The 17,251-nt window shown below is 31.7% G+C and overlaps 3 protein-coding genes, 1 long non-coding RNA gene and 1 other non-coding gene across 5 annotated transcripts; 3 read left to right on the forward strand and 2 right to left on the reverse strand.

Moving 5' to 3' along the window:
* The first annotated feature begins 3,194 nt into the window (after window positions 1–3,194).
* Window positions 3,195–3,266, forward strand: TRNAD-GUC (transfer RNA aspartic acid (anticodon GUC)). The gene has a single exon. It is a non-coding gene; the product is annotated as a tRNA-Asp (tRNA).
* A 756-nt stretch (window positions 3,267–4,022) lies between these two features.
* Window positions 4,023–5,347, reverse strand: LOC112538694 (uncharacterized). The gene is made up of 2 exons (XR_003081995.2): window positions 5,056–5,347; window positions 4,023–4,617 (listed from the first exon to the last, which is right to left on the reverse strand). It is a non-coding gene; the product is annotated as an uncharacterized LOC112538694 (long non-coding RNA).
* Window positions 5,348–5,438: 91 nt separating this feature from the next.
* On the forward strand, window positions 5,439–10,001 carry Moe (moesin). Its single transcript, XM_015930259.3, has 5 exons — window positions 5,439–5,690; window positions 6,104–6,304; window positions 7,563–8,718; window positions 8,835–8,935; window positions 9,106–10,001. Exons 1-5 carry the CDS (start codon window positions 5,595–5,597, stop codon window positions 9,268–9,270), a joined length of 1,719 nt encoding a protein of 572 aa, XP_015785745.2. The 5' UTR covers window positions 5,439–5,594; the 3' UTR covers window positions 9,271–10,001.
* Window positions 10,002–11,560: 1,559 nt separating this feature from the next.
* LOC107368891 (cyclin-dependent kinase 11B) lies at window positions 11,561–13,915 on the reverse strand. Its single transcript, XM_015936779.3, has 2 exons — window positions 12,648–13,915; window positions 11,561–12,577 (listed from the first exon to the last, which is right to left on the reverse strand). The coding sequence occupies exons 1-2, from the start codon at window positions 13,809–13,811 to the stop codon at window positions 11,885–11,887; spliced, it is 1,857 nt and encodes a 618-aa protein (XP_015792265.1). The 5' UTR covers window positions 13,812–13,915; the 3' UTR covers window positions 11,561–11,884.
* Window positions 13,916–15,061: 1,146 nt separating this feature from the next.
* LOC107368665 (serotonin-gated chloride channel mod-1) lies at window positions 15,062–17,095 on the forward strand. The gene is made up of 5 exons (XM_015936534.3): window positions 15,062–15,342; window positions 15,433–15,882; window positions 15,946–16,080; window positions 16,198–16,427; window positions 16,504–17,095. Exons 1-5 carry the CDS (start codon window positions 15,243–15,245, stop codon window positions 16,849–16,851), a joined length of 1,263 nt encoding a protein of 420 aa, XP_015792020.1. The 5' UTR covers window positions 15,062–15,242; the 3' UTR covers window positions 16,852–17,095.
* The last annotated feature ends 156 nt before the right edge of the window (window positions 17,096–17,251 follow it).

A 17,251-nucleotide genomic window follows, 5' to 3' on the forward strand; every position in this document is an offset into this window, starting at 1 on the left:
AATAATTCCTAATAGATCAGAAAATATAAGTGATTAAAATATTTTTTTTGGTTAACATGGGGCCTATGGGAGACATCCATGTACACTTAAAAAAATAACTTTCTCTTACCTTTTGGAGATGTTTTTACTATTGTCTTAACCGTCTTTTAAAGCTGAATTTGAAGGTGTAAATACATTAAAATAATTCCTAATAGATCAGAAAATATAAGTGATTAAAATATTTTTTTTGGTTAACATGGGGCCTATGGGAGACATCCATGTACACTTAAAAAAATAACTTTCGCTTACCTTTTGGAGATGTTTTTACTATTGTCTTAACCGTCTTTTAAAGCTGAATTTGAAGGTGTAAATACAATAAAATAATTCCTAATAGATCAGAAAATATAAGTGATTAAAATATTTTTTTTGGTTAACATGGGGCCTATGGGAGACATCCATGTACACTTAAAAAAATAACTTTCTCTTACCTTTTGGAGATGTTTTTACTATTGTCTTAACCGTCTTTTAAAGCTGAATTTGAAGGTGTAAATACAATAAAATAATTCCTAATAGATCAGAAAATATAAGTGATTAAAATATTTTTTTTGGTTAACATGGGGCCTATGGGAGACATCCATGTACACTTAAAAAAATAACTTTCGCTTACCTTTTGGAGATGTTTTTACTATTGTCTTAACCGTCTTTTAAAGCTGAATTTGAAGGTGTAAATACAATAAAATAATTCCTAATAGATCAGAAAATATAAGTGATTAAAATATTTTTTTTGGTTAACATGGGGCCTATGGGAGACATCCATGTACACTTAAAAAAATAACTTTCTCTTACCTTTTGGAGATGTTTTTACTATTGTCTTAACCGTCTTTTAAAGCTGAATTTGAAGGTGTAAATACAATAAAATAATTCCTAATAGATCAGAAAATATAAGTGATTAAAATATTTTTTTTGGTTAACATGGGGCCTATGGGAGACATCCATGGACACTTAAAAAAATAACTTTCTCTTACCTTTTGGAGATGTTTTTACTATTGTCTTAACCGTCTTTTAACGCTGAATTTGAAGGTGTAAACACAATAAAATAATTCCTAATTGATCAGAAAATATAAGTGATTAAAATATTTTTTTTGGTTAACATGGGGCCTATGGGAGACATCCATGGACACTTAAAAAAATAACTTTCTCTTACCTTTTGGAGATGTTTTTACTATTGTCTTAACCGTCTTTTAACGCTGAATTTGAAGGTGTAAACACAATAAAATAATTCCTAATTGATCAGAAAATATAAGTGATTAAAATATTTTTTTTGGTTAACATGGGGCCTATGGGAGACATCCATGTACACTTAAAAAAATAACTTTCTCTTACCTTTTGGAGATGTTTTTACTATTGTCTTAACCGTCTTTTAAAGCTGAATTTGAAGGTGTAAATACAATAAAATAATTCCTAATAGATCAGAAAATATAAGTGATTAAAATATTTTTTTTGGTTAACATGGGGCCTATGGGAGACATCCATGGACACTTAAAAAAATAACTTTCTCTTACCTTTTGGAGATGTTTTTACTATTGTCTTAACCGTCTTTTAACGCTGAATTTGAAGGTGTAAACACAATAAAATAATTCCTATTTGTCAGAAAATATAAGTGATTAAAATATTTTTTTTGGTTAACATGGGGCCTATGGGAGACATCCATGGACACTTAAAAAAATAACTTTCTCTTACCTTTTGGAGATGTTTTTACTATTGTCTTAACCGTCTTTTAACGCTGAATTTGAAGGTGTAAACACAATAAAATAATTCCTAATTGATCAGAAAATATAAGTGATTAAAATATTTTTTTTGGTTAACATGGGGCCTATGGGAGACATCCATGGACACTTAAAAAAATAACTTTCTCTTACCTTTTGGAGATGTTTTTACTATTGTCTTAACCGTCTTTTAACGCTGAATTTGAAGGTGTAAACACAATAAAATAATTCCTAATTGATCAGAAAATATAAGTGATTAAAATATTTTTTTTGGTTAACATGGGGCCTATGGGAGACATCCATGGACACTTAAAAAAATAACTTTCTCTTACCTTTTGGAGATGTTTTTACTATTGTCTTAACCGTCTTTTAACGCTGAATTTGAAGGTGTAAACACAATAAAATAATTCCTAATAGATCAGAAAATATAAGTGATAAAAATTCGTAATAGATTTTCGCACAAAGTGACTGGTCTATGGTTATACATTTAAATCTAGATGTCGCTTTGGCTATATCCACTTCCGGCCTCTGAAAAGCGCGAATTTCGAATCTCCAATTATAAAGCTTAATTTTTGGATCCGCAAATCTTGGATGATCTGACTTTATTTTCAGTTGAAATTAATAAATCGACAACTAAAACTACTACATAGATGGTTCTTCGTGTCAGTGATGATCTATATGCAAAAAAACATTTTTCATCTTCAAATGACCTCAGTAGGTCAAAGGTCAAATTCCCGAAAAATGACCTCCGATGACCTTGAAAAGTTGATACAGCCAGCGACTCGTTATTAACAGTCATTACAGAAAGTATGAAGTTGTTACGAGCTTTCGTTCATGAGATATCGTGTTAACAGCAAAACAAAAAGTGGATTTTCAAAATGGCATATCTGAGTAAAAATCTTCACTTCGTTTCACTACGCTCCGATAAATAATCATTCAAATTCACTTTTCACAACCATCTTAAATCAACTGAATCAACATTGGAGCTTAAAAATCGAGAAATTTATCATAGAAAAAACTAATTTAGAAAATAATAAGTAATCAAATTTACAATCAACTGAATTTTCCTCTTTCGAGGTAATACTGAAAAAAAAATCACCTCACAACTATACTCAAGTATTTGTACAAAGCTGAAAAAAATTAATAAAAATACAGTCAACTCCTTTGCTTATTGCTATATTTTAGACAATTTCACTCTTAGGCAAAAACTGCTTGAGACGAAATAACCTTCACATTAAAATATCAGGTTTTACGCCATGTAAATCAATATGGAGTATTTCATCGCATTCAATATTCCAGTGTAACAAGTTCAAGTTAATAAATTAATGGCGAGAAAAATCAAAAATCAAAATAGGCCTTTGATCCATTCCATACAAAAAGAAGTGAAAAATCTTCAAATTCACTAATTAACTATATAATCTAACAAAATACATTTCCTTCATGTGATCATCTCTGGTAGTATAGTGGTTAGTATCCTCGCCTGTCACGTGAGAGACCGGGGTTCGATTCCCCGCCAGAGAGATTTATTTTTGTCTTTTATTGGGTGTTTTTAGACGCATTTAATGACTTTTAGTGCCTATTGTTTTTGTTCATTAACGTCTTGTGTTGCCTAAATGGCTAGAGATTATTTTGGTCGTCACCTCTCACCTAGAAATGACTCTGGTTAATGTTAACCCAAACTGAAATCTGTAATCTCTATCGAGGAAATAATTGCTCTGATCAATGTTAATTACATTTGTGCTTGTAAACAAAAACATTTGTTGAAATGTGTTACAGGAAGTTTTGATTACTATCAATTGTCATCATAATGGCTATGATATGGTTACAAGTTTAAATATTTTTTTACCGGCAGTTTCCATCTTTAGTTGTAACCCAATATTGACTTTGACTGGAGAAATAATTTCAGGTAAAAAAAAGTAGATTTGATGAGCTTATTATTGTATCGAGTAAGATTATTGGTTAATTAGCACTTCAAGTTTAAGTTGCTGATGATTAATGCATTTTGTTTTGATGAGAGTTTAAACGTGAGTCTAATTGCTGTTCAACTTGCCTTTTTAAATTGTCATATAAATCTAAATTATCTGTTGTCATTTAGCTTTGTTTGACCTTCCGTTTAAATAATACATTAAAATCAATTAGTGTTGAATTTAGCTTTAAATGTTCAGCTTCTCTTTCATATTTTAATAGTTGGTTCCCTGGCTTTCACCATGTTGGTTATAAATTTGCGTCGATAAACATAAATCACCGGCAATGTTGAAATAACACGATTCTAGTTGGTTTAATTTGATTCATATTAATCATTTTGGTTTACTGGTTCATCATATTTTGGTTAACAAGTCAGCTTGGACGGTTCAACCTTTCTGGCATTATGTTTAAATAATCTGGTAGTTGGTTATTTTCTGGTTTTTTCATTGCACTTGATTATATTAATTATCACAGAGTTTATTGTGATTGCAGATTTATTGAAGAAAGTGTTGCTGTCAATGATTTGCGCCTTATCTTTAAATCATGATAACCTATTTATGAGTATGACTATGATTTGAGATGAAGACTAATGGAAGTTGTTGATTCATTGATTTTGAAATCAATTTTGGAAACCAAAATGAACATTTTGTGCTACAGTAACAAGCTTTGTGCGTGTCACTGTAATACCGATTTGTAATCAAATTAATCAGCATCTTTTATTCGTCATTTGTTAAGGCCAAATCCATATGATGACTTCTTGCTTTGTAGGTAATTTGCGTAATTTGTGATGTAATTCAACGACGTTTTATTAGCGAAAATTCAACATTTCATTCAAATCAATTAACCATCCTACAATTTAGATGAATACGTTGATTCCATGTTGACTAGGAGCCTTTCTGGTTCTTGCCTGTGAATACGAAGAAATAAAAAAAAACAGAAAAAAATCACTGATTGAACATTATAATTGAACAGCTGTTTATCTATTTATTGTAAAAAAAGACGAAAGTATATTTTATGGTTAATGGTAATCATTATCATTATTGTCATTAATGTATTTGAATGATTTACAGAAGAAGATGAATATTAAATTATACATGCATGATAGTTATTAACATGATATAATATGTTTAATAAAAAGAAGAGAAACAAATGAATTAAAAAAAAATGGTTAACTATAACCTTGTTGATGTTGAAGTTGGTGAGTAAGGCTATCGATACTAAACAACAGTAAGGTAAAGGTAACAGTCATCATTTTCTTCTTCAAGGCTCATTCAGATAAAACAGACAATAAATCCAATTAAGGTGAGATGTTGATGATATCATTGTAAGTCCATTAACTACTAACCTTTGATGTTTACCATCCACATAATCACAATAAAATAAAAGTGAAATCAACAAACTTGAAAAATGGTCATTGGGGGCATTTTTTCCGTTGCTTCTCGCGCTAAAAAACATATTCAAAGAAGTACTTAATAAGTTTGTGGAAACGACTTGATTAAACCAATTTCTTGTTGGACTGCAAGAATGAGAGTGAAATCATTTCCCTCTAATTAATGTTAATTGGTTCAACAGTCTTTAATTGTCACTAATCAATAAATAGATTTGAATATCGTTAAAACTCAGGTACTTTTGTGACATCTAATAGAGGACGCTGCAGTCAAAAAGTTATTGCGCAAATGTAACCTGTCTGCCATATTGGCCTCTTCATCAACTAGTCTCACTCTTTCCAGTGTCATTTTAGTTGAAACCGACTTATATTTGCATTCCGATTTTATTCAGTTAATTCAAAATTTTTGTTTTTTTCTCTTCATTTCTTTCCTTTTTTTTATTTTAATTACTATTCCAATCAAATTTATGTGTGATTAACCAGCCATCCAATCAAAAATGCCTAAACCAATAAGTGTACGCGTTACCACTATGGACGCTGAATTGGAATTCACCATTCAGCCCAATACAACTGGTAAACAACTTTATGACCAAGTATGTTACTTGATTTAATCAAATTTAAACCTCACCCATCGGCATGCGTTTATTATTTATTGCCAAAAATATTAATGTTATCAAATTTTCGTGTGTGTATGTGTGTGTCTTCAGTCTTTTTTACATGAAAAGTATAGTTTTCATTGAAAAATGACTGTTGAAAGTATTGTAATACACATTTATGGATTTATGAATACATTATCATTACTGTAAGTACAGATTAATTAATTGACTGTTTTTCCCTTTTTTCTCTCCTTTCTTTCTCTTCTTTTGTTTTTTCTCGTTTCCTTTCTCTTTCTTCCTATTTTTTTTCTTCTCTCTTTTCTCTTTTCTCTTTCTCCTTTCTCTGTTTCTTCTCCATCCCTCTGTCTCTTTCTCTCCTTTCCCTCTCACTCTTTCTTCCTCTTGGACAGGTTGTCAAAACAATCGGTTTACGTGAAGTTTGGTTCTTTGCCTTACAATATGTTGATAGTAAAGGTTACACAACATGGTTGAAGTTGAACAAAAAAGTATTGAGTCAAGATGTAAAGAAAGAAAGTCCTTTGCAGTTTAAATTCCGTGCCAAATTTTTTCCCGAGGAAGTATCAGAGGAGATCATTCAAGATATCACCCTGGTTGGTTGATGCTAAATTTTATTCTCTTTCCAACTCGCACCAATACATAACTTTAACCATTGTCACTGTCATCATTGCCACCATCGATTATTCATCAATAACTTTCACCACTTTAAATCTTCATCATCAACTTAACGCCACAATACTTTTCTGAGAGTAGCAGCAATCACAACAAACTTAAAAGATTAATTTAACGATAATGAAGATCATCAAACATACAACACAGCGCAGCTCAATTCAATCACATGATGATGAATGACTAAGCTATCGGTTTTTTTGAGGTTTGACTGTGATAATCAAGGAGGAAGAGAAAATTTGATGAAAAAGAGTGAAAGAGCAAGATGAAGAGAAATTGAACAAGTGAAATTCAGGAGAATAGCTATTAGGCAATAATTCTCATACAACTCAAACCAGAATAATTATTGAACCTTTTTTTTGTTCTCTGAAAATGTTTCAGTTTGTCTATCCTCTTTAACCTCCAGCATTGATTATCTATGATATTTGAGATCACCTTCTTTTCACTATCGTATCATTTTTTGTCTATCATTTTCCTTATCAAGAGTTACTAAAAAATGTTAGAGAGCAATGTGTTTGTGTTTGTCTGGAAATGTGAGAGACAGACAGACTAATAGACAGGAGAGAAAAAAATATATAACTGAAAATGTAGGAGAAACATTTAAAAAGGGAGGAGAACATTTGCATCAAATGAAAGAGCAAAAATCTATTGATTCTAGTTTCTATCTTTCCAATTTCTCTTTGAAAATCATAGTAATCAGCTTATATCCTATTTCAAATGAAAAATATTTGATCTCAATTTCATTTTTAATCAAAAGTCAATAGAGAATTAATTGATTACAATTTTTATTTTATCCTTTCACACCATTTGCATGCAAATGTGCATTTTGTTTTGAGTATCTCTTGTACTGTAAAACTTTTATTACCATTTCCATTAGAAATGATTAGAAATCAAAATTTTGCAAATCTTAATTTCCTTGTCATTGAGAGACTTTGAAGAGACGAATCAATCGATCTAAAAGGAAGTATATCAATAAATTATCTACTTCTTTCAGGTTTCATCATTCATCACTATTTAGTCTCCTTTGCTACCTTGGCCAATTTAACTTGATCCGAGTTTTCATCTAATCATCATGGTTGTTCATCGATGCCTGGCAATGATTGACTTTGATATTTGTAGTTGCGGTTTGTTTCGTTCCTATTTACTAATGATCTATTTATTTTTCTTTTTTTATATAAACAGAAACTTTTCTACCTGCAAGTAAAAAATGCAATACTTTGTGATGAAATTTACTGTCCACCTGAAACCTCTGTTCTTCTTGCCTCATATGCTGTGCAAGCCAAATTTGGTGACTATAATCCAGATAATATGCCACCCGTTTCGTTATCAAATGAACGACTTTTGCCTCAACGTGTAATGGATCAACACAAGTTAACCAGGGAACAATGGGAAGAAAGAATAACCAGTTGGTGGGCAGAACATAAAGGAATGCCAAGAGAAGATGCTATGATGGAATACTTGAAGATAGCTCAAGATCTGGAAATGTACGGAGTCAATTATTTTGAAATAAAAAACAAAAAAGGAACAGACCTGTGGCTGGGCGTTGATGCACTCGGTTTAAATATTTATGAGAAAGAAGATAAACTAACTCCTAAAATTGGTTTTCCCTGGTGTGAAATACGAAACATATCTTTCAATGACAAACGATTCACCATCAAACCCATAGATAAAAAGGCGCCTGACTTTGTATTCATTGCTCCTCGTTTGCGTATAAATAAGCGAATCCTTGCCCTTTGTATGGGTAATCACGAGCTCTATATGAGAAGACGAAAGCCTGATTCAATTGAAATTCAACAAATGAAAGCTCAAGCTAAAGAAGAGAAAGCAACTAGGCAACAAGAAAGAGAAAAGTTGAAGAAAGAAATTGAACTTCGAGAAGCTGCCGAAAAGAAGCAACAAGAGTATGCCGAAAGATTACAAAGGATGCAAGAAGAAATGGAAAAGAGACAGAAAGAACTAATGGAGGCTCAAGAGACTATTAAAAAATTGGAAGAACAATTGAAATTGATGCAAAGTGCTAAAGAAGAACTTGAAAAGAAACAAAATGAACTGGAAGAAATGATGAAACAATTAGAACAATCCAAAGAAATGGAACATGAAGAGAGAACTAGGTTAGAAGATGCAATCAGAACTAAACAAGAAGAAGTCCAAAGAATGCAAACTGAAGTTCAACAAAAAGATGCTGAAACTAGAAGATTACAAGAGGAAGTTGAAGCTGCCCGGCGCGTTCAAGAAGAGGCCACTGCTGCCATTATCGCTGCATCAACCACACCTCAACACCTTAACCTCAGAGAGGATGATAATGAAGAAAATGATGAGCTTCCTAACGGTGAAATCGGTAAGCAATCTTATCTTAATCAACTTAAAAATAAACATGCAATGAAACTAATAATTCTTTATTCCTATTCTCTTTTATTTTCTACTCCCTCACTTTTTCTTGTTACTTGTTTCTAGGTGCTGATCTTGAAATTCAAATGGGTGGAGACGATGTTCATCCTGAAGAGGAAAGAGAGACAGCAGTCTCGAAGAAAAAAGATTTACAAGAGCAATTGAAGGTTAGTTTCGTGAAAAACAATTATTCATCTTATTCTTTTTCTTTACTTGCTCTTTTCTATTTACCTCTTACTATTATAAATTTTAAACGCTCTTCTCTTTGTTTCTATTTCTTTCTTTTCCCCATCATCTTTCATTTTACTTAATCTTTCTCTTTCTACCCACCTTTTAGATGCTAAGCAAAGATCTGGCTGCAGCTAAAGATGACACGAAAGTTAGTAAAAATGATATCCTTCACCAAGAGAACGTAAGGCAAGGTCGCGACAAATACAAAACTCTTAGAGAAATTCGCAAAGGCAATACCAAAAGACGAGTTGACCAATTTGAGAATATGTAAATGCATTGGAGGTATTTTTTTAATTTTAATGAGAAGATTGTATTATCATGCACGCAAAAATATTTCTCTATCTCTCTCTCTCTATTTTTCCCTCTCTGCTTAGTATCTCACTTTCTTCTTCTCAATTCTTTTTTGTCTTTTATATCTCCTGAGCAATATTTTTTATTTTTAATTTTACCTACTTTCATCAATGATGAAATGTCACCTGATAGAATCTTAAAGATTATGTAAAAATGATATTGGTGATGATGCCTTTACTGATCAATTGTTTAAACTGGAAAAGGACGAAATCAATTTATTTACACTTTCTCAATCACATTTGCTCATCGGCAATACTGTCAATCTTTCCCTTCCCTTTCTATCTTCTTTCAAGCACTTTCACTCCCTCCCCACCACAAAATCAAATTATCTAGAAGGTGATTTTTCAGTGCCTAATCAAAAAAAAGGAAAATAAAAGAAAATGTTTTTGAGAGTTGATTTTATCAGTTGATTATCCATCCATAAATCACTGTAGTTACTCATTTTAAATGAATTTATTTCTAAGATGGCGCTAATCCAAATGAAAATCTGCTCAATTTAATGAGTAATTGTGTTACAAATCTAGCCTGTCCTTTGTTAAACAAAAAAACAAATCAACATTTTGAGCTTTGTTTTTCTTTCTATTATTAGATAACCACAAAAAAAACAATAAATTGTGATCTACTGAGCAATTAATAAATTTTTCTCAATTACTCACTTGAATCAAAATTTTTTTACTTCTAATCAATTATAATTTTGTTAATTACAAGCATGAAGCGAGTGAAAGACAAAAAAAAAGCTAAATTACAAAAATAAAAGTTTCTCGTTTTTTAAATTGTCTCAAGCTTTAGCTGTAGAGATGTTAGGTATTTGCGGAGAACTGTCATCATCTTGAATGACCTCCATAACAAAATGCGTTGAAGACCAAGCATGATAACCATTTCGGAGAGCAATTAAAGCACCAATCAAGATGAGACCAAAAAATATGCTATAAAATGAGGTCCAAAAAATGAGGATCCCTCTCAAACCCTGGGAAACTTGGTTAAATGAGGTGAAATACTGAAGGAATCCAAGCAACAGCAAATACGAGAAAAAGATGAATAAACAAGAGCCGATAACAATTCCAATTAGAGCGCCTTCATTGTCAATTAAATAGTGGAAAAAGTGATCTGGTTTACGATGGAAGAAGACACCCGAATATGGTTCCTTACATACGCTGCACCGATCCGAATGTTTGATATCCATCCATTGTTTGAGGCAAATTTTGTGGGCATACTTTTGGCTTCCTTTACATTCACATGGAATAATCAGATTCCTCAAGTTATCTGGTTGAAGACAAATTCGACAATCGGCTTCTTCCATTGTTTGTGAACCATTGGTGGACATTAATATTCACTTTTGGTGAATTTTTTCTTCAAACGCTTGTGATTCACATTTAACAGACGATTATTGACAATTAACATCCAATCCATTTGATTAACAAAGGTTGACAATTAAAACTGAAAGGATTCGATTGTTGGTCAGAAAAACAATTAATGATTTCAATGAAACTTTACTTCAATTATTGCATTTCACTGATTATTTAAAGTAGAGCAAAATTAACAAGATCATCAAAAAGACTGATTTATTCCTTTGACTAATGGGATTATGTATGGAATTGGCTAAATTCACAGGAATTGAACATAAATTACCAGGGATTGTTTAGATTTACAATCTGCTAACTTTAATTTAATGTAAAAACTGAATTAGGAAACGAGGTAACATGGAAGAAGGAAGTAAATTTATAATTGTTTGTCTGTGATCAATTTATTTTTTTCCTTCAAATTATTTACTCAATCAATGTTTGTATAATTTGACATATGACAAGAGATATACAATTAGACCTTAAAAATTGGTTGGTGTTCAAGGTAATTTTAAACATTAACACCTAAAAATAATGATTTTGTTATGTTTACTGATTCCAATTAGCTAATCATGTTATCTTTTATCTATAGATCAATTGTAAGTTCTGGTCTCAAAATTTTATCCCTTTTGTTGCATCAGACAATGATTGTGCTTAACTGACCTTAATAATAGGAAAATAATTGTTTCCATTCATTTGCAAATCAAATACTCACCTAGATTCTGAAACACAAACGGTTATCTTTTCATCAACCAACATTCGACCGTCATAATTAATCCTGTTTTTACCCTGGTTTGTTTTTGCATGAATTAATTACATTGATCCTTTATAACTTATAAATTAGTTAATTAAATTGTGATACTTTTGATGTACAGCATGAATGAGTGAAATTTTATTTGAGCTAATTATTATTTGAGTCAATTATTGTCAATAATCAATTTTGATTAGCTCTTTGAAAATAAAACATAATAGTTGTGCCTCTATTCTTGAGTTAAATTTACACGTATGACATGATTGAATAATCAATAATTAAACATTCGGAACAATAATTTACATTCGGATTTAGTTTATCTAATTCCAAGACACTTTAGCTTTTAAGAAAGTCAATTGGTAAAGAGCAGAGTTATTACAAATTGAAAAATACATACATTTGCATTTCATTAAATTACACAATTATTCTAATGATTAATTATTTTAATATTTCAAGCTGAAACCAATGCTTGATGGTTTACTGGACGAAGATACGTTCATGTGGAATCCTGAAGTTGATGTTGATGCCCCAACGAACTTTTCATCGTCATCAGCTGCCAACTGTTTTGAAAAAAGTTTACCTCCTGAAGGTGGTTTTGGACTTTTAGACTTTTGTGTTTTATTCAGACCTTGTTCACTTTTTGCAGGCCATGTTGGAAACATTGAAGGATCAATTGGTTTAGGTGCTTCGGTGAAAAATTCATGTTTTAACGCTTCTTCGGCAGTAATACGCCTTTCGGGACAGTACGCTAAAAATCGGTTGATTAAATCGAGGCCTTTTGAACTCAGATTTACTTTTGATAACTTCTTTTTAACTAAATTATTATAAGGATATTCTTGAAATGAGACTTTTGATAGTAAAGGCAATTCCGAGTATCCGGGCCAAATTTTTTCATTCGGTGTTCCCAAACATTCAAATATGATGTTAAGTTGATCTATGTCAGTGCTGCCTTGGAATAATGGCTTCATAGTTAAGAGTTCCCCAAAAATACACCCAACCGACCATAAGTCAATGGGACAAGAATATTCTTTAGTCTTTAAAAGTAATTCCGGAGATCGATACCAGAGAGTAACAACAATGGGTGTATATGGCTTGAGAGGAGATCCATATTCACGAGCTAAACCAAAATCACCAACCTATTCGAGAAAATAAATAAAAAACAATGATTAATTCTGCAGTTCAGTTGGGAAACAAGTTGAAAAATACCTTTAAAATTCCTTTGTGGCTAAATAAAAGATTAGAAGTTTTCAAATCTCTGTGTAAAATCCAATTATCATGTAAATGTGCAACAGCACTTAACAATTGTAACATAAGTGTTTTAACCTCACCTAAAGTAAAATGTCGCTTCATTGTTGACATTAGACTTTTCAGGTCATGTTCAACGTATTCCATAACGATAAATATACTGTCGATATTGCTTCCAACAACAATTTCTTTGACAGCAACGATATTTGGGTGCTGAGCTTTCAACAAAGTACTGATTTCTCTAAGGGAAGTGATTGGAAAACCTTCTTTCTCTTTTTCCATTTTAACTCTTTTGAGAGCAACGATGGCTCCAGTTCGTTTCTCTTCTGCTCGGTATACAACACCGTAAGTTCCCTCTTCAATTTTGTTAAGACGCTCAAATTCATCGACACTACGACAGCCCTGAATAGCTGGGTAATAAGGAGGTAATTCTTCTTTTGGTTCTTTTACTTCTTCCTCTTCTTTACTAATGTCTACTTCTTTTTGGAAACTTTCCTCGCTTGGTTCTGGTGTAGATTTAATTTCATCTTTAGACTCGTTACTTGAAGAATCAGCGTCGTCTTCGGTACCTTTAATTGATTCGTTATCTTCTTCTTCACTTGTTCTTGATGGACTGACAATATCATCAACACCTTCATCAGTTGTTGCATCATTACTAGGATGAGAAGCAGTGCGACTTTGATCATCTCGTTCACTTCTCTCTTCATCGTCACTCATTTCAACATCTAGAACATAAATCTTTTTCTTTTTATCCTCTGGTTCCTTTTCAGCATGGCTTCTTCTATTTACATCAGATGGCACCGATTCAGTTGATTTCTTTGAGTAATAAGCTGATTCTCCAGTTGACTCAGGTCTTTCCTTGGTCTTTCTCCTTTCATCATCTTTCCTACGATCATGTGAATGACTTCTAGAATGATGACGACTCGAATGATGATATCTGTCACTGTGATGATGTGATTTACGGGATTTTGAATTGCTGTACGGGCGATGACGATGGCTACTCTTTTTTGATTCTAAATGTCGATCCCACATATCTTTCTCCTCCTTCATTCTGTTACCATATTCAACGGATTGGATGGTGTTGCTTAACAATTTTTTACCTTCCTTTGAAACTTTACGGTTCATTATTCAAACATATCAAATAAATAAGAATTAATAAACTATGGAAAATCAGTTAATCATGACAATCAGATGCATAAAATGAAAAAAACAAAACCAAACAATGTTCTGTAAACATAAAGCCGCTTAAAATAAGCACAACTGGCTCACCAATTTTCGAGGCGCCATATTCAAAATCTACCAGGGAAGAGCAAAATATTACATTTAATCTTGTAAACTCAATCAAAACTTGTGCAAATCTATAAAATAAATTAAAGAAATGAATAAATTTTTCCATAAATTTATAGAGATATTAAAAAAATTTTGTAACTCAAATAAATTCCTTGATTGAGCTAATCATGGAAAAAAGCCAAACTGAAATCAGAAGCACGTTCGTATAACGAGACTGGTTAATTACTTTTAATAGGTTAATTTTAAAAAGTCCCTCTAATAGGCGGTACAACATTATCAAATAAATTGATGTAGCTCTGTAATTTATGTCATTAACTCTTCTATATCACCTAATTAGAAAAATAAAGATAAATGTTAAACACGAGAATCTGAATTACCACAATTAGTAAGAGATATGAATAAATATGCATTGTGGGTTTGATATTTGGAATGAAAATTTAGACTTGTTGATGATTCACAATTATAATGTACAATCAGTCATTTTCTTAGTCACAATTAACTATTACAAGTCAAATATATCTTTCCATCAGCCATTGGATTGAAGGTACAGAAGTTCAATGTTTCATGGTTGAATAAACTGGCTCAAGTACATCTTCAATTATTTCCACCTGTTTTCTTAGGCTATCGGAATACACAGGACTGAAATTGATTGCTACAATGATCACGATCAAACGGAATGTTTATAATTTAAATGAGACGATTCCCAGAGTAAACAATAATATCTCACACGTAAGTTATAAATCATAATCAGTCAATTAAACTTGAGTTTCGGTTTCCGGCGCTAAAGATTACCAACAATGTAAATAACAGCATCTTCAAGCAATAATTTAACAAACAACATTTAAATTTTGTATTGATCACCAAAGGCCTAAAGTGAATGGTAAAAAATGATTTAGAAACAAATGGAAATCAATTCAATTTGATTTTCAAATCTAAATTCAACCTTTTCTCAAATATATTCAACTGTTATTAATTTATTAATTTCAAACCAATAAGACGAGTGCCTCTCAATCTTGGAGATTTTTTGTATCAAGGTTTTTGCTTCTTAATCATCTTTATGGAGACACAATTAAACAAACTTTGATAACTAAAATTACAGGCTCACGAGAAATTTATTGTTCAAAGTAAGCATCAATGGTTAATTACGGTTATCATTGTTAAGGTATCAGATGTCACCTTAAACTATGCTTTAAGTATTAGCATTTTACTTTTACAATGATTGGCTCATCTGAATAGTGATCATAATAATGAGCTTCAACATTTGAAATGGTCAACCTATTGAATCTGGTCACAGTGTTAATTTGTCTATTTGACAGTTCATCAATAACATCAGCTTCATTGAATTCCGAGTTGTCTATCACGAAAGGTTTGTGTTTATATTTCGTTCTCTCGCTATTATCTTCAATAACATTGATTGCCTTACCTCGAAATGTTGTTATTTTTATCATTTTTATAGATGAATCAAGTCGGAATCCATTAATAATTTACAATCAAGTGTCGGTGAATTCATTATCATCTTTAAATTTGTTCCAATCAGAGTTTGAACTTGATTTTTTACTGTTTCAACGCTGGAGATTGAATGATTCAATTTGTAAACAATACAAGGATATCCATAGAAGTTTTGTTGGCTCTTCTGATGTGCTTTTACAAGATGGAAGTGAATCAATCACTGATGCAATGGTGCTTTCTCGGCTATGGCTACCTCAGACTTACTTGATGGAGGTTAAATCAACTTTGAATACTAGATCTACAAATAATGAAGGATTTGTAACCATTTACAATGAAACAGATCAACCAGGTTGTTCAATCAAGTTTACCCGCCGGTTGTTTACAAAAGTTGCTTGTAAAATGGATTTCAGAGAATACCCAAATGATATTCAAAATTGTTCACTCACTTTTACTGGATGTAAGTTTCAAAAAATCCCTTTGACCATAAACTGATTGGCTTCTTCCAACTCATGTTTTACAGATTTTTGGTCAGACAAAGTACTCAAATTTCAATGGGACTCGCCTGGTTTGGACTACAGTTTACAAAATATCGATCAAAATCATTATGAAATTTCTTTTACAACAGAAGAGTATCAGAGTGTTGCTTTTGATGACAGTAAGTACATCTATTAATAACATCAGTAATACAAAGAAATGAAGAGAATGAGTAAAATCCAATGATTATTGTCTAATGCATCTTTTAAACCCATTTTTGATCTTTGTCACAAAACAGAAGATCGAACTTGGTTAACCATTCGATTGATTTTTAAACGGAAGATAACTTATTTCATATATCAGGCAGTTATCCCATCCATTTTGATTGTGGCTTCAGCTTATTTCTCCTTTTTTATATCGGTTGAAAATGGACCCAATCGATTCTTATTCACTGCAACACCTTTCTTTGCCTTGATTACCCTTTACAGTGGCGTCAAGGGTCAACTTCCTCCTGTCTCATACATCAATGTAAGTAATAGTAATAGCCAAATCCATAAGTGTTCTCTGGATGAATTTAATTGCGACGTTTTCCTCCATTATTCAGGCAAGTGACATTTGGATGTTGGGCACACTTATTTTTGATTTCTCTACCATTTGTGTAATGTCCTACTGCTGCTATGTAACTGAACGAGATGAGATTAAGAAAGAGCAATCCAAAAAATCTGATAAACGTTTAAACCATAATGCTTCAACGAGGACGAAGGCTCCTTTATCTCGACAAAGAACCGTCATACAGCAATTTTCCTTCATTTTGTATTCAGTTAAAGATGAAACACTCTTCAATCAGGCTGACAATATGGATAATATGATGAAGATTTTATTTCCTATTCTATTTTTAACATTTAATTGCGTTTATTGGATACTTGTATTTTATCGACGTCTTTTGTCCTGAAAGGTTGAAATGCTCCAATAAGATGAACAAAAATACAATGATAAAAGCTGAAGGGAAAATTAAGAAACAATATAAACTCTTAATATGATTAGAGTGGTTATTTAAGTGTTAAAATTCCAATGGAACCATATTTATCAAAAGTATGGGCGAGGAAAAAGCTGTTATTACATTTGATTGGCTTGGATAATCAAAATTTTAACAATTTATTGGGTACTTTACAATAAAGCCAAACCTAATATGTTAATGATATTTTCATAATTCAATCCGAAACGGTTGTAAACAGCTTTCTGGTATGATTGCTTGAAAATTGGCAATAACTTGGAAAACAATTTAAAGTGAAAAATGAATTTACCAAAAAGTATTAGCTTTACCCTGAAAATAGACTAGAAGAAAAGAAAAC

Source organism: Tetranychus urticae, chromosome 2, assembly GCF_039701765.1.
Source record: "Tetranychus urticae isolate SD_2017Ah chromosome 2, NJAU_TeUrti_SD_1.0, whole genome shotgun sequence".
In the NCBI taxonomy this organism is placed as follows: Eukaryota; Metazoa; Arthropoda; class Arachnida; order Trombidiformes; family Tetranychidae; genus Tetranychus; species Tetranychus urticae.